We start from the raw sequence: 23,650 nt of genomic DNA, 5'->3' as shown, positions 1-23,650 counted from the left end.
AATATCATATTCAAATGTTGTATATTTTTCGTTATACTTTGGTGTGTTCCACACCCATAAGAACATCTCATTTTTGGGTATATGGAATGAAAACTGGATCTGATAGTCCTTTGTTGAACATTATGCAAATATACATCCACTTTAGTGTCTCCTGTGGAACATGAATGAGTTGGTCCATTTTGGTGAAGTAGTACATCGTTCTCCCATTGATTTTTTAAAAAAATTTTTATGTATGAAATATATTTTTTCCTAAGAATTTTATGTCTCGTGCATTGACACCTGTGACAGCTGGTGAATGTGGTTTGTGCTCTATACAACCTGTGGGATATGTTTTAATGGATTAAATTACTACTGAATAGTATTGTCATTCAATAATTAGAGACAAATTGGTCTGGAGAAAAAGCGTTTATCTTTACAAAATAATACTTTTTCTACTTTCCAACATAGTCCCCTTGAACATTTATGCACTTGTTCCAACAGGCTACAAGCTTTTTTAGTCTGGCTGCAAAGAACTCTTTATCTTGATGTTTGAACCAATTTCCCACAAACTTTTTCATGTCCTTGTTGCCCTGGAAACTGTTCCCTCAGTGCACCAAACAAATGGAAATCACTATGTTCTAAATCAGGACTGTAAGGGGGATAGGGCAGTACTTCCCAGCCCATTGTGTTGGTGGTTTCACAATTTAGTTGAGTAATATAAGGATGTGTGTTGTCTTGCTGGAGAATCACACCTCTCCTCTGAGATCCACATTGTCTTTCTTGTGGATGGCTTCACCTTGTTCAAAAGCAAATCCGAGTATTTTAGCTGTCCATTGTGTGCTGCTCTTTGAGATAATCACAAAAAAACTGGACCTTCAGTATCCCAAAACACCATCAACATGACTTTTCCTGCTGATGGTTGGATTTTGAATTTTTTCTTGACAGGTGAGTGGGTGTGTTTCTGCTCCATGCTTTGTCTCTTTGATTCTGGTTCATAACAATGAACTGTAGTTTCATCACAAGTTAAAATTTTGTTGAGGAAGTGATCACCTTCTCTTTTATAATGATCTTTTAGCTTTGTACACACTCTCAACCACGTCAACTCCTTTGGGACCCATCTTGTACATGTTTTGCAGTACTTCAGTTTGTCACAGATAATGTTAGTACTGTACCAGTACTAACTTGAACCTTATCAACTATCATTTCCACAGTCTCACAGCAGTTTACACAAATAATGTCATCAATTCGACATTCAAGTGAGGGATTGAAACTGCAACTAGTCGGCCAGAAAGGTGTTCATCAGCCACTGAGTCGTGACCATTTTTGACCTCCTCTACCCACTTCTAAAAATTTGCACAATTCATATAACCTTCATCATAAACTTTACACGTTCTACAGTATATGTTCACTGGTTTCTCGCCTTCAGCAAGTAAAAAACGAATAACAGAATGTTCTTCAACTAATGTGGATGTTTCTAGTGGACTCGCCATCTTGAAATGTATTTTTGATGTTATAAAGAAAACAATGTTGATACATCAGCTGATCAGGGCTCACAGTGATGCCAACTTAAAGCCATAAAAGTACCAAACTTGCCCTACTAACAGTTTTTTTTTTCTCCTGCAGACCAATTTCTCTTTAATTATTGAATGACTCTTGTAGTTGAGGTGGTATTGCTTGGCATAATTCTCCTCTATCCTGTACATTTTCTGAAGTTTGATGGCTCTTTTGAAGCCAGTTCAACTGTCCAGTTTTGATTGTGATATTTCTTCTTAAGAGTTTTAAAGAGAGAGCTTTGAAATTGTCTTTAATTTTGTTGAAACTTCTGTGGTACGTAGATAAAGTTTTCCAAAGTAATGGTTTTTTCCTCCCTCCAGTACCTTTGATGAACTCATGAGAGCACTGCAGAGTTCTTCTCCTGTTCACTCTGTTCTTTTACAGAATCGGAAATGGTTTCTGTGTTCCTTCAAAGACCTTTCAAAATGCAAAAAGGTGAAGATGAAGATTGTCCTGGTACATTGGTGGCTCCTAAAAATACTTCCTTCAGGTTCTTTATCATAATTGTCAATGATTTCCTACATCTTTCCCAGCTTTCCTTTACCGTATAGGTTCTAGAACTTGTCTGTTTCCTTCTCAGAAAGGAAAGCTTAGTAGGTTGGGGAAGGTTGGAATGAAGGAACAGATCATTTGGAACTATCATATTGGAAGGGACCAACCAGTCTTGAGGATAAGAAGGGAGAAAAATGAAGGGACGGTGTGGAAAGGATAGGGGATCAAAAATAGCACATTGATAAGAATTGTGGGAGCTTCAGTCTGGAGACGATAAAACAGAGAAATAAAGATGGACTGAGAAAAGATAAATGGAAAATACAATATATTGTGCTATTAAGAACTAAAGAAGGTAGATAGAAGTTAGAGATCAGAAAAATTTCATTTGGGATAAATGTTAATTTTGTCTCAAAATCCAAAAACAAAACCAGCTTATAAATGCTACTTCATAACGAATTGGGTCCAGATGAACTATTTTATCAGAAACAAGTCGCAATAGCTTTATTTTCTGCTTATAAATATTGGAAAAGTAACCAATTTTTGATTGATGGGCTGTGCCAGATAATGTGCATTACCAATTTGGAATGACGATGGTGTAAGAAAATGTTGAAGAAAGAAGTGAATGACACGTCAGTGCACTCGAGGCTCTGGTGTCACACTAATTTTGGACAGCTGAATGGTCTCTATGATATACACACGTAATGTATCTTTCAACAAATGAATGTGTATGTATGTATGTCTGCTGGTATAATGTGGAGATTTTGACTTTGTAGTTTAAGGTGGTAGGTGTTCTGAACTGAGAATCAGATATGTGCAGGGGTCAGGTCTGAAGTGCCATTGTAGAATATGGGTTCCACACACAACATAGTGTGACCATTATGTTGTGTGCGGAGCCCATATCCTGTGTTTTGTGAAGTAAAAAGGCATTAACAATGTAAAAAAATTACACGAAGTACAATAATGTGTGTGTGCATGTCCTTGGAACCCAAGAGGAGGAGGATCGGTCGCAACAGAATGTGACAAGCTATCAGTTCAGGATACCATACAGTTGGTCCTGCAAAACGATGTAATGTAAAATCATGTTTTCAGTAAACGAAAACCGACTTATGATGGCACAGAGGTGCTGAAATATGTTTGAGTACAAAGATGTGTTCTCATGTAAAGGCAGAACCCGTATCTTATAATTTAACTGCAAATGCGGAAGAAAGGACAAGAGCTGCAGATCCAAAAACTGAACTACCATGTTTACAACACTGCCAAACGCAGCAAGAAATTGCGTCATAGCCAGTAATGAATGAATGTTTTGTGTTGGGTGTTTCTTGTTTTCATTTACTATTTCGAAAGGAGTGAAGAGATTAATCCAAGTTAGTCACATAGTTCAGTTAGTCCCTCGCAGTACCAGAAGGAATTGGCAATACTTATGACTGTTTGCCAGTTCTGCCGTCACAGAACTCAGGTATAGGCTGACTGTCCTGTAAGTGGGAGGTGGTACTTGTTTCCCCACACCCCGTCTCTCCCCTCTGGCTCTCTTATTCTAGTTTATGATTCTGGGCAGCTGCCAGTCTGCACTGTAGTGACCAGAAAACAAAGTCTGTTAACTTACTTTCACTATGCTTGAAACATTCCCCAGTAAGTGTGAATAGCTATTTTTGGTTCTACGATAAGTGCCTTGTCAGTTTTATCTGTAGAATTATCAAGTACGGATTGCATGTCTATGAATGCCCACAAAAGACCGAAATAGACATTCTGCAGATTTTGTAATTAACGAATTGAGTGAGGAAAGAAAGTCTAGAAACAACTTTAACTGTAGAAGCTCCCTGTTCCCAGGCAGTAAAATGCTGTTGCTTCTCAACATAATCAGTCATTTTTTGAAAGCTTAAATACAGCCAAAAGAAGAAAAAAGCAAAGTCCATTTCGTAAAAAAAACTTTGACTTTTTAAAATGTAAAGGACAACAGTCAGTCACAGAATCTGTAATTCACTGCAGATCTAGATAGAGAGATTTATCATTGGTGCTAAAATACAAACAAAGACACTAGAACAATCACAAAATATGAATATAGTTCTGTTACATAAATCCATATAATAGGGTACGTAGTGATAATATAAGATTACCAGAAGAGCCATATAGGCATAACTGTGTCGGACTATAAACCTGTGAAAATTGGCGCTGGCACGTGCGGGCAGAAGCAGAACTGAAGCTGTTGCTTACAACCAGTGCAGACAGTGAGAATGTGTATCATCAAGGACCTGTAGCCCCTCTATTGGAGTGTACATCTGAGAAGCTATAGGTTAGTATATCCGGGATACGCAAATTACATGAACAGTGAACAACAGACTTTAAGTGCAAATAATCAATTTACAAAAGTTTTACACGACATATTTCATTAATGTGTGTCAGAAGGTAGAGAAATATGTTATGAATAAAACATAGAAATTTGGCAGTAATCCAAAATAACATAAAATAGCACCAGAAGGGGCATGAGATGCCCGCTCTGACATTACATAAGATAGAGGTAATAATCCAAAAACATTTTATGTTAAAGAACCTAATGTTTGGATAAATTTCCATATACACTCTTCCATATTTCTATCTGTTACGTAGCTATAGAAGTGTTGCTAATAGGTGTTTCAAATTACTGCTTCATAATTTAAGCAGTTTACAAACTCGCACTTGAAATTTTATTAGGAGCTAGGTTTACGTATTGTTTAAGAGAATTTTACAGCAAGAGGAATTGCTTAAATTATTTATTTACTTTTTTGAAAGAAAATACTCGTGCTAAGACAATGCATAAATCAATGACGATGAATGCTAAGGATTTTTTTAACGTTTGAACACTTAACAGTGGCTGCGCACCTCTAGTATACAGTGGCTTTGTATGTCTGATCATTTAGGAAAAAAATTAGATGTGATTTTAACAAAAAGATTAAAAATTTGCCAAAAAGTAGATCTATTCTCAGGTCCCTTATAATGGACTAAATAATTCATAAAATAGTTCTGCCAACAAAAAAGGGAGGTTTGAGAATTCTAATGGGGCTAACTCCAGGAGGGTTGATGGGAAGGGAAGCTATGGTGGAGTACAAGCTCACGTCTCTGGAAGACTAGTGCAAGGTAGGACAACCCAAATAGCCCATGCGGTGCAGCAGTAGCAGGCACTTGTGCTGTGGAGCACATTCAGCAACCGGGTACTGGGTGTCCCCAAGGCAGACTATTCCTCTGTACCCAATTGTGCACTCAGATAGTTGATAGGTGCTCTTTCTTATATAGAAAGCTGTGCAGTATATAAATTATTATTAGTATGTACAGTTTTGTGTGTTACACCCATAAGTTGGGATAACGTTGGATGGAATTTTAATATTCCTTAATGTAGCTTTGCAAAGAATATTAAGTTCACACAACAAAAACTGAGATTTTCGGGGTGACATTGAATATAATCAAAGAACATGAACTGAAAATATTTCAGTGATCAGATACTAACAAATAAGTGTCCGATGTTACACCCCATATGTTATGTGATAATTTTGGATGCTCATTGAATTTCTGTATAAAATTCCCTATTTCATTCTAATGGCGTACTGTCATCAAAAACTATCTTTCTAAAAACACACACATCCATACATTCTTTATAGATATTTAGAAAATATTTTAAACATAGTTAAAAAATAATTTACGCATGTTCAGAAATAAATTTGATGCTCATTCAGAACAACTCTAATGCACATTTTTAGAAGATATTTTATTAATAATGACAATATACTCATAGCATAAATCATGAATCTAAAATTTATTCTCGGTGAATAAAAACTTCACCTGTCCTTCTCTAGGAGTCGGCAGCACTCTGACAGTGTGGTTCCTGTTTACAGCATCATCTGGAATCTCAGGAGAAATAATCAGATTTGCTGCTTTGATATTAACACATAAATTTGGCTTCCACTTATTTTGCACCCATTTCTGTTAAAATTCTGACAAGTTACTTCAGTTGTTACCTCCTAATCATGTGCTTTTTCTCTAATGTTCAATGTTTATGCTAATTTTGGTCGATGCCTTTCTGTATGACAGCTTCACTGATCATATAGCAACAACCGCCTTTTTAAGATTTTGAGGGTCGTAACTACATCAAAGAAGAGCATGGAGCCCCTCTTAAAAGTCCGCAGCCTTTTCAGATATTCCTCAAACATGTGTAGGTATCTGTAAATAGTTCACTAAATTTTAGTCCAAGTGAAATGCAGAGAAAAACTACATTCACAATTCCTCCTTCACAATTAATGAAGTAAATTATAAGGAAATTATGTGTAACACTTCTTTCTCTTCTAATAAAATAATGAAAGTGAAAGTGTTTGCATAAGATAACTAACAATAACTGTACACTGCAGTGGAAACTGTTACAAACCAGTCTCAACTTCAGAGTGTAACAATGTATGCTCTAACAGGCTTGTAAATACAGAAAAACACATATTCACATGAAATAAAAGCTCGCAGTTAAAGACACTGACGTAAGAAGAGACATACTGTTCCTGCCAAGATTTACTCCTGTGTCCAATATTTCACCATCTTACAGTACCTCTGATGTATTGTTCATGTAATGTGGTGTCATATTCAGTTACTTCATCACAACTCCAGAGAAGTGATGTGGAAAATTCTGGCCCTCAGGTGTTCTACTTCCGCATGTACCTGGGGATCGTGCTGTTCGGAGCAGCGCACGGGCTGATCTTCCTGCCGGTGCTGCTGAGCTACGTGGGACCGCCGATGAACAGACAGAAGCTGGCCAACCGGTCACGGCAGGTGACATGCGGCGGCACGGTGGTGCAGGTGAGCGAGCGGAAGCGCAGCTGTCGTTGGGAGCAGGAGCTGCAGGAGATGGTGGTGCCGGCCAGAGAAGAGAATAGGGCCTGAGGAGAGGCGAGGCACCGGAGCCGAGACGTAGGTTCGGGGCCGCCAGTTGTGAGGCCCGTCTGTGTGTAGAGGTTGCTCTAACAGTGTTGTAGTCCGCTACTAATGCCAGCTGCTCGCCGAGGCACACGACTGGTGGTGTACTGAACAAGATGCAGTCTTGTTAGTGCAGACAGTATGTGTGCAGCGGTCTTTGCAGTTCACTGCTTCTATTCCTTCTAACTACTCGGAGATCTGCACTCGTTTCTGGCCAAAAAACTGAGTGTCTCTTCAGTGTTTCCCACCAATTTTCTGACTCTCTCTATTGTCCGAGCATTCAGTTGATACACTCAAAAAATGACAGGCCAGCCTTGCACATTTTCTCTGTTGTTTTGGAAGATATTTACAATTCGGTTTTTACAATGTGTAGCTGGAATATCGATGGAAAGCACCTGTTTCCCACTGTAAACAAAATTGTTTTTAATGTAGGATCTAATTGCAATTTCAATTGAGCAGTCCCAAATTGGTGTAGTGCGATATTTACTTTGCCAAAACCTATTAATAGTAATGATAAAATACGAAGAGTAAGTAGTTCTCCAGCAGTGATTTATCAGTGCCGCTACTGGGCGATAGCAGTCGACACGGGCCAGTCAGTGGTAAGTCACTTCTTGGAGTACTTGTTTTAATGCTCCTGTTCATATGTTTCAACATAATAAACATCGCAGTGAACTGCTGTATCAAATGGGCATGTGAAAGTGGGCTTTAAAGGTAATTTTGTTTGTAATAGGAAACAGACACTTTGTGCTGCAATGGGTTTCTCGTGAGATATGTGATGAGCAGTATTTGTTTGGGCTCACTCCAGCTGCACTTCGCAAAAGCAAATAAAGTTTGACTGTTTGCTTAAATTGTTCTGTTTGGGAAAGACCCAATCACAGAAAATTATGTGAAATGGAGCAAGATTTTCAGAGAAGCATCAGTTGGTATGGGGACTGGCCATTGACCCTCAAATAAATAAGTATAACATATTCTCCATACACACAAAAAATATCTGGAGGTAGCAAGGATAAGATACAGGAAATAAAAGATTTCTACAAGAAACCGGACTGTAGCTGTAAGACTAGAAGGCATGGAAAGGTGCACAGTAATTAAGGAGTTAAGCTACACAATTGGTGATCAAACACTCGAACAATAAGACCTATTACACATGGGCGATTTTCAGCAGCACTGCTGAGCAACGTACGTCGGTTGCTAACTTGGCTTAGCAGCGCTGCTGCTGCTGCGCCTCTGCTTAGCAGCGCTGCTGCTGCTGCTGCTGCTGCTGCTGCACGTAATTGGCGCTGCTCAAACCTTGTACATCCCACCCAGTCGATAATATGGACTCGGACGAAAAAGAATTGGCTTTGGCTTTGTTGGTAAAAAGAAAATTCAGGCACGAACGTTGTAAACGTAAATACTGGCAACACCCAATGTGTACCACTCGTGTAATATACGGACACTTCTATACTGTATATCGTAAGTTATGTAAAGACAGTCAAAGTTCTTCAACTACTCCAGGATGTCAGTACTGACCTTTCACGAACTATTACATTTGCTGAAAACACACATTTCACGCCAGAACACTTGCATGAGAAACGGTATTTCTGCAGAGGAAAGGTTAGCCATCAGATTAAGATAAGTACAAATAGTTGATGTATAGTGGCTCACTCTACTAGAACTACAAACACTTTCTCAATTGTGTTATTAGCAGTTGGTGATGCAAATTATAATTTTGTTTACATAGATGTCAGGTCTTATGGCAAAGTTCACATTCACAGATCTTAAAAAACAGTATGCTATTCAATAGGATAAGAGACTACAAAATGAACATCCCTAGACTGACACCAATATGTGCTGGAGGAGAGCCACTGCCATTTACATTCATTGGTGATGAAGCTTTTAGTTTGACAGAATATACGCAAAGACCCAATGGTGGAAATAATTTGCCAGCCATCAAAAAGATATACAATTATCGTTTGTCACGAGTGGGACGTTTCGTAGAGTGTATATCTGGAATACTCAGCAACAAATGGAGAATATTCCATCATCCACTCAATGTTTCAATTGATTTGTCCTCAGAAACTATAAAAGCATGCTGCATATTACATAATTTCATTCGTCGTAGAGATGAGTATACATTCGAAGACGCACTGAACATCGCTGGACTACATGGAGTCGAGGAAGCCAAAATGCCGAGAACAAGGAACTAATCAGCCGCTGTTATCAGAGATAAATTTGCTGAATTCTTTGCAAGCGAAGAAGGTGCAGTGAAATGGCAATTGAACAAAATTCGATCTGAGGACTTCTAAGATTTGTACATAATAATAAAACCTGTGGAGGCCTGGGAAAAGAATAGGCCTCCGGTATGTTCTGCCAGTCGTAAAAGGCGATGAAAAGAACAAACCACTAATAGGGCTAACCCCCTTTTAGTGTGATTAGTTGGTTCAGGACAGAACTAAAGAAGCCTCGGACAAGTGCCGTCATGGTCGGGGACGACGCTTGAACCCTATGCCTGCCCACAATGGTAACGACACTGCTAGCCAACTGGAAAATGATTTAAATCCAAAACAGAGGTGTTTTGCAGGATATGCTTTCTGCAACCACCCTAGAAGGAAAACAGACAGTGGATGAGATGGTCAGATAAAGTTAACCGACATCTCATGTTCTGTTATCACCAAGTAACAAACTTAGGAACCAACACAACTGGATACAGATCACAAGTATACACAACATTTATTACCAGATACCCAGAATTAAAATTTTTAACAGAACAACGACTAGCTGATCAGATCCGTGTAATAACCAAAAATAACAGGATACCCCAGTCAGAATTAGAACACATCAAACAACAAGCACAACAAATACTGGAACAAAATAATGTGCAATCAGAAGAAGAAGAAAATACAGTAATGGACTCGAACATCCCAGATCAAACAAACCAAGAACAATACACATCAATTGAACAATCGGAGGAAAACGAAATCTTAAGACAGCCACCAGAACGAGCACAAATAGAACACGAAGTGACACACATGTTAGATATAGAAGAAAAATTTCAGCTAACATATATAGAATACAAAGAAACAAATACAGACATTAGACCATTCTTGCATAGACCGCCAAATAACCCACAAGTCGAAACAACAATAAAAACTATCAACACAATCATACACAACAAAATAAATGAAAACACAACTATGGAAGAGTTACAACTACTGGTTTATATAGGAGCACTCACTACACTAAATATACACACTAGGCAGAGATCAGAACCAACCAACACACAGAAGAAACCCACAAAACCAGCATGGCAACACAGGCTACAGATCAGAATAGAAAAACTGAGAAAAGATATCGGACAGCTAACACAATTTATAAGAAATGAAATATCAGAAAAAAAACGGAAAAGGTTAGGTAAAATCTCACAAGAAGTGATAGAGCAATTAGATGAAAAGAAGCAGAAATTACAAGCATTGGCCAAACGACTTAAAAGATACAAAAAAGTGAAAATAGAAGGAAACAAATCCAAACATTCAACACAAACCAAAAGAAATTTTACCAGACAATAGATAACATACACATTAAAATAGACAATCCACCAAACATAACAGACATGGAACACTTTTGGAGCAACATATGGTCAAACCCGGTACAACATAACAGGCATGCACGGTGGATACAAGCAGAAACACACATACATCTACATCTACATTTATATTCCGCAAGCCACCCAACGGTGTGTGGCGGAGGGCACTTTACGTGCCACTGTCATTACCTTCCTTTCCTGTTCCAGCCGCGTATGGTTCGCGGGAAGAACGACTGTCTGAAAGCCTCCGTGCGTGCTCTAATCTCTCTAATTTTACATTCGTGATCTCCTCGGGAGGTATAAGTAGGGGGAAGCAATATATTCGATACCTCATCCAGAAACGCACCCCCTCGAAACCTGGCGAGCAAGCTACACTGTGATGCAGAGCGCCTCTCTTGCAGAGTCTGCCACTTGAGTTTGTTAAACATCTTCGTAAAGCTATCACGGTTACCAAATAGCCCTGTGACGAAACGCGCCGCTCTTCTTTGGATCTTCTCTATCTTCTCCGTCAACCCGATCTGGTACAGATCCCACACTGATGAGCAATACTCAAGTATAGGTCGAACGAGTGTTTTGTAAGCCACCTCCTTCGTTAATGGACTACATTTTCTAAGGACTCTCCCAATGAATCTCAACCTGGTACCCGCCTTACCAACAATTTTATATGATCATTCCACTTCAAATCGTTCCGCACGCATACTCCCAGATATTTTACAGAAGTAACTGCTACCAGTGTTTGTTCCGCTATCATATAATCATACAATAAAGGATCCTTCTTTCTATGTATTCGCAATACATTACATTTGTCTATGTTAAGGGTCAGTTGCCACTCCCTGCACCAAGTGCCTATCCGCTGCAGATCTTCCTGCATTTCGCTACAATTTTCTAATGCTGCAACTTCTCTGTATACTACAGCATCATCCGCGAAAAGCCGCATGGAACTTCCGACACTATCTACTAGGTCATTTATATATATTGTGAAAAGCAATGGTCCCATAACACTCCCCTGTGGCACGCCAGAGGTTACTTTAACGTCTGTAGACGTCTCTCCATTGATAACAACATGCTGTGTTCTGTTTGCTAAAAACTCTTCAATCCAGCCACACAGCTGGTCTGATATTCTGTAGGCTCTTACTTTATCAGGCGACAGTGCGGAACTGTATCGAACGCCTTCCGGAAGTCAAGAAAAATAGCATCTACGTGGGAGCCTGTATCTAATATTTTCTGGGTCTCATGAACAAATAAAGCGAGTTGGGTCTCACACAATTGCTGTTTCCGGAATCCATGTTGATTCCTACATAGTAGATTCTGGGTTTCCAAAATCGACATGATACTCGAGCAAAAAACATGTTCTAAAATTCTACAACAGATCGAAATCAGAGATATAGGTCTATAGTTTTGCGCATCTGCTCGACGACCCTTCTTGAAGACTGGGACTACCTGTGCGCTTTTCCAATCATTTGGAACCTTCCGTTCCTCTAGAGACTTGCGGTACATGGCTGTTAGAAAGGGGGCAAGTTCTTTCGCGTACTCTGTGTAGAATCGAATTGGTATCCCGTCAGGTCCAGTGGACTTTCCTCTGTTGAATGATTCCAGTTGCTTTTCAATTCCTTGGACATTTATTTCGATGTCAGCCATTTTTTCGTTTGTGCGAGGATTTAGAGAAGGAACTGCAGTGCGATCTCCCTCTGTGAAACTGCTTTGGAAAAAGGTGTTTAGTATTTCAGCTTTACGCGCGTCATCCTCTGTTTCAATGCCATCATCATCCCGGAGTGTCTGGATATGCTGTTTTGAGCCACTTACTGATTTAACGTAAGACCAGAACTTCCTAGGATTTTCTGTCAAGTCGGTACATAGAATTTTACTTTCAGATTCACTGAACGCTTCACGCATAGCCCTTCTTACGCTAACTTTGACATCGTTTAGCTTCTGTTTGTCTGAGAGGTTTTGGCTGCGTTTAAACTTGGAGTGAAGCTCTCTTTGCTTTCGCAGTAGTTTCCTAACTTTGTTGTTGAACCACGGTGGGTTTTTCCCATCCCTCACAGTTTTACTCGGCACGTACCTGTCTAAAACGCATTTTACGATTGCCTTGAACTTTTTCCATAAACACTCGACATTGTCAGTGTCGGAACAGAAATTTTCATTTTGATCTGTTAGGTAGTCTGAAATCTGCCTTCTATTACTCTTGCTAAACAGATAAACCTTCCTCCCTTTTTTTTATATTCCTACTAACTTCCATATTCAGGGCTGCTGCAACGGCCTTATAATCACTGATTCCCTGTTCTGTACATACAGAGTCGAAAAGTTCGGGTCTGTTTGTTATCAGTAGGTCCAAGATGTTATCTCCACGAGTCGGTTCTCTGTTTAATTGCTCGAGGTAATTTTCGGATAGTGCACTCAATATAATGTCGCTCGATGCTCTGTCCCTACCACCCGTCCTAAACATCTGAGTGTCCCAGTCAATATCTGGTAAATTGAAATCTCCACCTAAGACTATAACATGCTGAGAAAATTTATGTGAAATGTATTCCAAATTTTCTCTCAGTTGTTCTGCCACTAATGCTGCTGAGTCGGGAGGTCGGTAAAAGGAGCCAATTATTAACCTAGCTCGGTTGTTGATGATGCCACAAATGCCTGAAGTGATAATTTTGCAACATGAAGTCACCCAAGCAATTAATTCTACTCACAATTGGAAAGCCCCGGGAAAAGATAAAATAGCAAATTTCTGGCTAAAGAAGTTCACCTCAACACATTCACATCTAACTAAATTATTTAACAATTATATATAAAAACAAAGATGAGGTGACTTACCGAACAAAAGCGCTGGCAGGTCGATAGACACACAAACACAAACATACACACGAAATTCAAGCTTTCGCAACAAACTGTTGCCTCATCAGGAAAGAGGGAAGGAGAGGGGAAGACGAAAGGAAGTGGGTTTTAAGGGAGAGGGTAAGGAGTCATTCCAATCCCGGGAGCGGAAAGACTTACCTTAGGGGGAAAAAAGGACAGGTATACACTCGCACACACGCACATATCCATCCACACATACAGACACAAGCAGACATATTTAAATATGTCTGCTTGTGTCTGTATGTGTGGATGGATATGTGCGTGTGTGCGAGTGTATACCTGTCCTTTTTTCCCCCTAAGGTAAGTCTTTCCGCTCCCGGGATTGGAATGACTCCTTACCCTCTCCCTTAAAACCCACTTCCTTTCGTCTTCCCCTCTCCTTCCCTCTTTCCTGATGAGGCAACAGTTTGTTGCGAAAGCTTGAATTTTGTGTGTATGTTTGTGTTTGTTTGTGTGTCTATCGACCTGCCAGCGCTTTTGTTCGGTAAGTCACCTCATCTTTGTTTTTATATATAATTTTTCCCACGTGGAATGTTTCCTTCCATTATATAAATTATTTAACAGTTACATTGCAGACCCATACACATTCCCTGATACCCTTACACATGGAATAACTTACCTGAAACCTAAAGATCAAGCATACGCAGCAAACCCAGCTAAATATCGCCCCATAACATGCCTACCAACAATATACAAAATATTAACTTCAGTCATTACATGCAAATTAATGACACATACAATGCAGAACAAAATTATAAATGAAGAACAAAAAGGCTGTTGCAAAGGAGCATGAGGATGTAAAGAGCAACTGATAATAGATGCAGAGGTGACATATCAAGCTAAAACTAAACAAAGGTTGCTACACTACGCATACATTGATTACCAAAAAGCTTTTGATAGTGTACACCACTCATGGTTACTACAAATATTGGAAATATCCAAAGTAGATCCTAAATTGATACAGTTCCTAAACATAGTAATGAAAAATTGGAAAACCACACTTAATATCCAAACAAATTCAAATAATATCACATCACAGCCAATACAGATTAAGCGTGGTATATACCAAGGAGACTCATTAAGTCCTTTCTGGTTCTGCCTTGCTCTGAACCCACTATCCAACATGCTAAATAACACAAATTATGGATACAATATTACTGGAACATACCCACACAAAATCACACATTTGCTACACATGGATGATCTGAAACTACTGGCAGCAACCAATCAACAACTCAACCAATTACTAAAGATAACAGAAGTATTCAGCAATGATATAAATATGGCTTTTGGAACAGATAAATGTAAGAAAAATAGCATAGTCAAGGGAAAACACACTAAACAAGAAGATTACATATTGGATAACCACAGCGACTGCATAGAAATGATGGAAAAAACAGATGCCTATAAATATCTAGGATACAGACAAAAATAGGAATAGATAATACGAATATTAAAGAAGAACTGAAAGAAAAATATAGACAAAGGCTAACAAAAATACTGAAAACAGAATTGACAGCAAGAAACAAGACAAAAGCTATAAATACTTGTGCTATACCAATATTGACCTACTCATTTGGAGTAGTGAAATGGAGTAACACAGACCTAGAAGCACTCGATACACTTACACAATCACAATGCCACAAATATAGAATACATCCATACATTCAGCAACAGAAAGATTCACATTAAGCAGAAAGGAAGGAGGAAGGGGATTTATCGATATAAAAAACCTACATTATGGAGAGGTAGACAATTTAAGAAAATTCTTTCTAGAACGAGCAGAAACTAGCAAAATACACAAAGCAATCACTCATATAAATACATCGGCTACACCACTGCAATCTCTACAACCCTTTAGAACACGTAACATCAACAGATACGAAGAAAGTAAATTGGAAAAAGAAAACACTACATGGCAAGCACCCGTATCATCTAACACGGCCACACATCGATCAAGACGCATCCAACACATGGCTAAGAAAAGGCAATATATACAGTGAGACAGAAGGATTCATGTTTGCAATACAGGATCAAACAATAAACACCAGATATTACAGCAAGCATATTATTAAAGATCCCAATACCACAACAGATAAATGCAGACTTTGCAAACAACAAATAGAAACAGTAGATCACATAACAAGCGGATGTACAATACTAGCAAATACAGAATACCCCAGAAGACATGACAATGTAGCAAATATAATACATCAACAGCTTGCCTTACAACATAAACTTATAAAACAACACGTTCCCACATACAAGTATGCACCACAAAGTGTACTGGAGAATAATGAATACAAATTATACTGGAACAGAACCATTATAACAGATCAAACACCACTACATAACAAACCTGACATCATACTCACCAATAAAAAGAAGAAATTAACACAGATAATCGCAATATCCATACCCAATACAACAAATATACAAAAGAAAACAGGAGAAAAAATTGAAAAACACATCCAACTGACTGAGGAAGTCAAGGACATGTGGCATCAGGATAAAGTTGACATTATAGCAATTATACTATCAACTACAGGAGTCATACCACACAATATCCACCAGTACATCAATGCAATACAGCTACATCCAAACTTATATATACAACTACAGAAATCCGTAATTATTGATACATGTTCAATTACCCGAAAGTTCCAAAATGCAATGTAACATATACCGTACAGTTAAAAGGAAGTCAACACTTGATCAAGGTCCGCATCACTTTCCATTTTTGACCAGACATAACGTCTGAGAAAAGAAAGAAATAATAATAATAATAATAATAATAATAATAATAATAATAATAATAATAATAATAATAATAATAATATTATAACATATTGTACATATTATTCTAAATACATCCCCTTTTGATTTTTCGAATCTGTTGTTTTGTTTGCAAATCCTGAAATAAACAGTTCTCACAATTCTTCCCATGGTCTGCATTTCACAGTCCTGTTACTGTATTCGCTACATCTGGAGTCCCAAATCGCAGGACCCATTTCTACATCATAAATGAAACTCTCAGTATCAAAACTCGTGGTGCTGTGACCACGACTGGTACGCTAATGAAATGCCGTGTGTGAAAGGTAACAGGTGTGAAAATGCCGCTTTAAGCAGTATGCAGCCGCTCATGCACAGATGGTCGCGCGGTTTCCCCTGCCTATTTGCGCTATGGAATGCTGACCGCTGTTGCTGCAGTGCTCATCAGTGCTGCCAGAAACCGCATGTGTGTAAGGGGCCTAAGGGCTGTAAAATATCTAGAAGTATTTTTTCGGGTGCAACTTAACTTGAAACAGCCACATGAAAGTACTTACTTTGAAAAAGGTTCTAGACTGAAAGTGTGTCACAGAATCATAGGGAAACATTGCACATGCCTCAGGTTTTACGGTAAAATGACCCAGCGAATAGCCTGTCAATAACTGAAAACAGGAAGGAGGTGTACTGAACTGTGAAAAAAGAAGCAAATTAGACACAGTGAACAGTAATTGTGTGTTCAAATCTCCCTCATGCCCCCCCCCCCCCCCCCTCCTTTACACCAAATTGTGAACATTCCATCCATTCATTGACATGTATGTTGTACACACAATCTCTCCAGAAATGAAAACAATTAAACGGGAGTGAACTATAGAGCAAATAGGATGTAGTATGTCTGAAGGTCCCTTCCTTACACCTTTCTGTTGCAGACAGATGTCATGCCGTGGTACAGACACAAATTTGCATACAGCAAATAAACACGTTGACAACTATCTGGACAGTTAATAATTTTATGGAAAACAAGAGGCATGAGGTAGACTTGAACACGGATTTCCTGCTTCATAGTCCAATGGCGTAACCACACAACCACGACACTAGGGCTGTTCAAACTTCCTTGATGTTGTACATCTTGAGATTTGACTGTTTATTTTTTGATTTTGTTTCTTTTTTCACAGTTCAGTAAAACGTCTGTTTCGATGCTTGATCTGTGTTCAGTTTTTCATAGGCTGTCCACTGTCCCATCTTACCAGTGACTTAGGGGATTGTGATGGGAGTTTCATTTGTTATATTTCTGTCCACAATACACTATTCATCACCATCCCAAGTTGGGCCTTGATCCTGATTTTCCAAATGCAGATTTGTTGTTCCAACTTATTCATCCTGATTTGTTATTGAATAGCTACAGCAATAATATTTCCTATGAATGAAAATTAACAGTACCATAAGTTGCTGGAAGATAATCAGTTGTGTGATGTCACCTGTATTGTGCCTCAGTGAAATGTTGTTCCATTAACTCTTGTAAACACATCTCATTCCAGATCTGTGTGTGCGTAGCTTTTTCCTTTCAATATCTCTCATGCTACACAACATGTTCCTTGTCTGTGCTTTGAAAGTAGATGAGCCTGGAAAAATTATTTCAATTGAAATGTGAACTTTGTTTAAAAGGTGTAATTGTGTGATGTAATTTGTTGTATAAAAGATTGTTTGCTATAGGATAGCAGTGCATTTGATTTTGTGATGAATATATTAGCCGTACTTTAGCCCTGCATTAGAATATCTATGTTGTGAAAGTGAGAACCCATTTCCCTTCTGCCTGAGAAGGGAAGGTAGTGAGATACGGTTGTAGCCTACACTCCATGTTATTAGTTTCATTTTTCAGAAGGTATTCGCCTAGAGGAGAGTCCTGTACAAAAGTGAATTGTGAACAGTATGGCTTCGGAAACTTAATGCTGCAGGAGAATGTGGAAGATGGGGAGAGGGTGGGGACTAAATCAGATAACTGAGGTGTCACTGAATTATCTAAAATGTCGTGCCTGTGTGATACTCAAAACTTCTAGAGCAAAATTTTAGAATTGGTCACTCTAGTGTCATGTATGTGGTATCTCACACACACACACACACACACACACACACACACACACACACACACACACACACACACACACACACTGCATTTTCCCAGAAACCTTAAACCTGGTGTAGCATAGGTAACTGTGCTACTGTTCCTTATTTTTGAGATGCTATAACTTACCACTGCTTCCCCCTCTGTCATTTTGGATTTGCTAAAAGCAAATTTACATTCTTAATTGGAAAGGGTGACAAGCACAATTGATATGAAATGGTGATCTTACATGTTGTTGAATTTATTTATTTTTTTTTTTTTTTTTTTTGTCAGGGGAATGTGTTGGCAGCTAGCAGGTGCAAAGAATCAGATTCTCACTCTGCTGTCTATCGTGTACAGAAAATTTATTACATCCTCTTACAACTGAAGACTTCCATATTTTCGGTTTAGTTTTTATACCATTACCTCCACACGATCTCTACCCAATTACCACTTCATGTGATATTTCACTAAGCACTCTGCTTGACAAATGCATGTCTGGCAATGATCATGCCAAAATAAAAAAGTAATAGACAAAAGAGGAACCTATTACAATGTTGATTTTTGAATTTTACAGGTTTTTGACACATTTCTGTAGTCGTGTTTCTCAACCACAGTTCATTCACTTAGTTTCTAAATTAGGCTTTTGTAATGCTTCAGTTTTTATGGCTTCTGGCAAACAAGCCAAATTAAGTCTATGTAATACACTAATTTTAAATAGAAATGATATAAATGACATAAATGACATAAATGACATAATTTGACAAGTGTTGTCCAAAAGTGTCAATGATGCATGCGTCTTACAAGGGGAGGGGCCCGCTGGTGGCATTGACTTCTTAGTGTTAAAGGTTAAGTCCAAAATATCACACTGTACATTCATTCACCTGGTGGGTGCTCATTTGAAAGCAATTGACAAAAGGACATTCGGAATTGTATGTGATGCCATACAGCTGTAAAAATAGAAATGTCTAACAGGCTAGTCATGTAGTATAACCATTACGGTACAGTTCTCATACGCAAAAGGTTTTGGATTCAAATCTCGTCAGGTGCTTCGAAATTTATTTTTAGATCTTTACCGAAATGACTTCAATCATTATTGTCACATCATTTTAATCATATTAACTGTTAAAATTGCTCTCATTTTTTTCTTCTAGTAATTCTTTTTCCACCTAGAATCATTTTGCATGTAACTTTAATAATTTTTATTTATCTGTCACAATATTCAAACATTTGGAAATGCCAATTTGGTGGTGTAAATTAAAAGATGAAATAATCTATTCATGTTGACTGTGCAGTTGTGCCAAAAAAATTTTTTTGTGCCAGAAATGTATTTTTCATTACAAGATTCTTTGGATGGTAATTGTGATACAAAAATTTAAAACGTGCATTGTAATTGCGGTATAGACAAAATAACATCGATGAAGATTGAAACGAACGAAGGGGTTGTAAGTGACGTAAAATTCCAGCAAAATGAGGAATACAAATAATGAACACAGTAACATGGACAAAAGTAAAAGGTGACAAAACAGAAGAAATAAAATCAAAGTTATTACATAACAATAATTAAAATCACGTGAACAATGATTCAAAGCAGGGAAAAAATAAGAAAAATTAGAGAATTGAAAAAGTTAAATACAGTGATTAAAATGATGTGACAGAGTAATAGAAATAAAAAGAAAATTATTTATACCAATAAACTGAATAAAAATAAACTTCATGGCATATGACAAGATTCAAACCCACAACCTTTACATGTGAGGACTGTACCTTAACTGTTGCGCTACGCAACCAGCCTGTTCAACATTTCTGTTTTTAAAGCTGTATCGTGTAATTTGAAATGCCACTCCCCCACACCTGCCACCTGGTGACTCACAAATGAGGGCTCAGGTGCACCAGGGTGTGACACCTTGGACCTTAACCTAAATCACATCTACTACCAAAAATTATAGTATGACAGAATTGTGGTAAATGGAACCACACCCATTTAATCAAAAGGGCAAAAAACCTGCATCTTGTCATTTTTCAGTGGACTATTAGCTACCTCTAATTATACTGCAGGGCTAGTGCAGTGTAATGTCCATATCTTGTTATGCTCAAGTATTCAGTAGTGTGAAGTGACTAATAGATTTTTCTCTTTGTCTGCAGGTGACGGAGCGCACAGCTCAGAGCGCTGCACCGCTGCAGCCGGGCCACTGCATGGAGACGGCAATGACTGAACGGACCTAGACTAGGCTCACTCCACTCGCCGTCCCGAAACTGTCAAGAGTTCTGAATGGAGTGTCGACGGAATCTCGAGTGTGCTCTTGTCCCTCCACAAGGAGTGCTTTGACAGTTTGGTGTTACTTCTTAAAAATTGAGTTTGTGCTGTGTTTTTGGGGAAGTGACTTGCAGTATTAGTTATAATGTTGCTTTGATGTTAGTAAGTCCAGTACAAATTCTCGGCTCAAAAGAATCAAAATTCCATAAAAAAAAAATCCCCTTTGTTCAGGTGCAGAAATCTTAAAATGAATCCTGGTAAACATGTGTAAATGTGCTTAATATCAAATTGTTCATGCAGTAATAAAATGTATTGTATTGTGGTTATTATTTAATGGATGATGCTCATTTAACTAAATGTATATAAAAAAAGGAAGTGAACTCTGTATGTGAAGAGTGTGGGAAGTGATCTGAGGTAATTCACAAGTGAAGAGTATTGATGATGATGATGGATTTGGTTAACACTTTATCTTCAGTAAATCCAATCCATCATTATCCGTATTCCTAATGTGGCTATTCAGACTATCATGTGCCCACTTAGCAAAGGTGGTTTGAAATTAACTAGATAAAATATTTATTCTGTTGGAGTATTTAGAACCCTGAATGCTCTGAGCACCCCTGACATTTAGAACAGTATTACCTAAATGTTCTTCTCAAAGTTTTTTTAATCATGAACTTCCAACACAAAAATAATCCTTCAAATCGCCAGGCACACTTCCCAACACCTGCCGCTGGTTACAGATTCAAACTCAAGACGTGGGCCAGCCAATTGCATCTCTTGCTTTCTGAGCCCTCTGTCTTTGTGGTCTCATTCTCTTCCATGTTTTCAGGTTAAGAATTTGTGTTCCATTTTATTATAAAACTGTCTTGCCAGACAGTTTTACAGTTGAAAAAGACACTTGAGGTTCACGAGAGACTTGTCCGCAATACCAGACATGACTGATTTGTAATTTTTGAAATTATGTTAATGCGCAGAACAAAATTTTTAGGCTGTTTATTTTTATGTTTGTGGGATGTTATTTAGCAGAGTCTGCTTTTACTGAATTTTGGTCAACAGAATCTCTCTTCCAGGTTTAATGAAGTGAAGTTGAAATAGAGTTGTGGTCCTTATTACTTACTGCTGCTGTGTTTAAAAATATTTATTTTTATATGAATTAGAAGCCAGTATTAAGATAAAACTTGTAGGATTTAGTTTTGTTGTTAGTTTGTGGAGATAGTCTGAAGGAGAAATGAAGCTATAGTCTCCCACTTGTTTTGTTTCAGTGTCCATCAAACTCCTCAGTGTTTTGTGTGTAATGACAGCTACTTATCAGGAGATGCAGAGAGAAATTTTGTTTTTGTTTTATGTTTTTGCATGTTTGAGGGACCAATGAATTTTGTAATGTGAATACCTTTTCTGCTGCGGTAAAGTGTTTGTGGGGGGAGGAGGGGGAGGGTGTTGCTACTTAATGGATAAAAAGGTTCGTGGTGGCCTCAAAGCCACATTCTTAATACATTAATTCTTTGGAAGTATGCGTCTGTCAAATTTGGATTGTATCTCCTTTATTTTACTCAAAGCTTGTAATTGGCCACCTTTGTATTAGAATTTTGTATCATGAGGAATTGCACATGAATGAAAACGAACAATATTTAAGCTATTGAAATATTCCTTGAGGCCTGATGTACTTTAATTTGGATGTTTAGACTTCTCGAAAGGAATATTATCTGAATTTTTAATATGAAATGTTTTATGGTTGTTCACAAGGAGTTTTTCTGGAAATTTAGAAAGTGATGCATTTGTCGCCACTATTTTTGACGTTGAAAAGATAACGTATACATTTCTCGATTGGGTTTGTGTCTGGGCTCTTTCGGGCAACAGTTTGTGAGATGTATAACTATGTATTTGGTATATATATTTTTAAGACTGTTTTTTGTAATACATATCAATAAAATTTGCTATTGCAGATTTTTAATGTGTGTATGGTGTGTGCCAACCAAGGAAACTAATAACTGGTTCCTCAGGTTTACAGGATTTTGTTTTTAAGCTTCAGATGTTAATAAACTGTTTCAGCTATCACTTGATGGGGTATTACTACAATTTGATACTTCCAAAAGCTATACTCCATTTTTAACTTTTTATAGTACCCTCCCCCCCCTATGGTCACATTCTTATAACTTCTGACTTCAATGTTTACTTAATTTTGAGGTTTTTTGTAACACTGACCTCAGTCAGATTTCAGTGTGCTTTTTCTTCAGAATGACGGTTTTATAATCATGTGTGTTGATTTAGTATTTACAATGTGAAATTCTGTATACATTTTATAGCTTTATTTTTGTATTGTTAATATTGCTGTTTTTAAAATGTTCTGTAAACTGATGTGTACTGAAGAATGGAGTTGCAGATTGTCTCTGAACTTTAAGTGGCAATTTACTTAGGTAGTTGGTAACTGGTAGAGAACGTCTGTCTGTGCATCTGTACTTTTTGATGTGGTTTGCTGATAAGCTGCTGGCAAAGTCTGCCTCAGCACACAGCAGCATTTTTTGGGCAGATTTGCACCTGCGGTGTTGATTGATAGTTGTGAAAGTGTGAATGTTTGCACTCTGCAGTATTTCCTATATATTTATTGTGTGGTTCACTGTAAGGAAGTAGATTTTTATATGTTGAAACTGACTGTGTAGTAGTAGTAAAATATTGGAATAAAAAAATTAATTTTCAGTGCGTGCGTATTTATTTAGTAACATCGTGCTTAAATCTCTCAAAATCCACTATTCTTACTTCAAAAACAGATCCTCTTAATATGGTTAGAAAATTCTACCAAGGGCTTGTTTGTAATTCATTAATTAAAGTTTCTGTTAGTTGCAAATTAGTTAAAACAATTTCCAGAAACATTCTCATGTATTAAGTTGTCTTTTTTACTAGATATAACTTTTTCAGAAAGGGTTCTTGTAATAACTTAAAGTTGAACAAATATATTTTAAGGAAGACACAATGCATGAAAGTCACAGATCAAGTAAACAGAGTAAGACGTGTGTACACTTTAACAGTCAAATCATAACTGAGTCCAAGTCTAGTGGCCACTGGCTGGCTGGCCGCTTAGGTGGCGCTGCTGCTGCTGCTGCATGGCTGGCAGACAGCGCCGCATGTAGAGGACGCACGTAACTGCGCGGCGGCACTTTGA

General features: G+C 38.0%; 1 protein-coding gene across 2 annotated transcripts in view; it reads left to right on the top strand.

The window, feature by feature from the left end:
* Positions 1–23,187, top strand: part of LOC124718635 (NPC intracellular cholesterol transporter 1-like) — a 71,282-nt gene extending 48,095 nt beyond the window's left edge. Inside the window, exons 11-12 of one of the 2 annotated variants that reach the window (XM_047244258.1) lie at positions 6,676–6,945; positions 20,382–23,187. In XM_047244258.1, the coding sequence (XP_047100214.1) occupies positions 6,676–6,918 (243 nt within the window). In that variant the 3' untranslated portion in view covers positions 6,919–6,945; positions 20,382–23,187. The remainder of the gene's footprint in view (positions 1–6,675; positions 6,946–20,381) is intronic. The other variant, XM_047244259.1, reaches the window with a different exon arrangement.
* Positions 23,188–23,650: the final 463 nt, after the last annotated feature.

This window comes from Schistocerca piceifrons, chromosome 10, assembly GCF_021461385.2.
Source record: "Schistocerca piceifrons isolate TAMUIC-IGC-003096 chromosome 10, iqSchPice1.1, whole genome shotgun sequence".
NCBI lineage: Eukaryota > Metazoa > Arthropoda > Insecta > Orthoptera > Acrididae > Schistocerca > Schistocerca piceifrons.
Note: the sequence above shows the minus strand (reverse complement) of the source record. Positions and strands in the feature narration are given on the sequence as shown.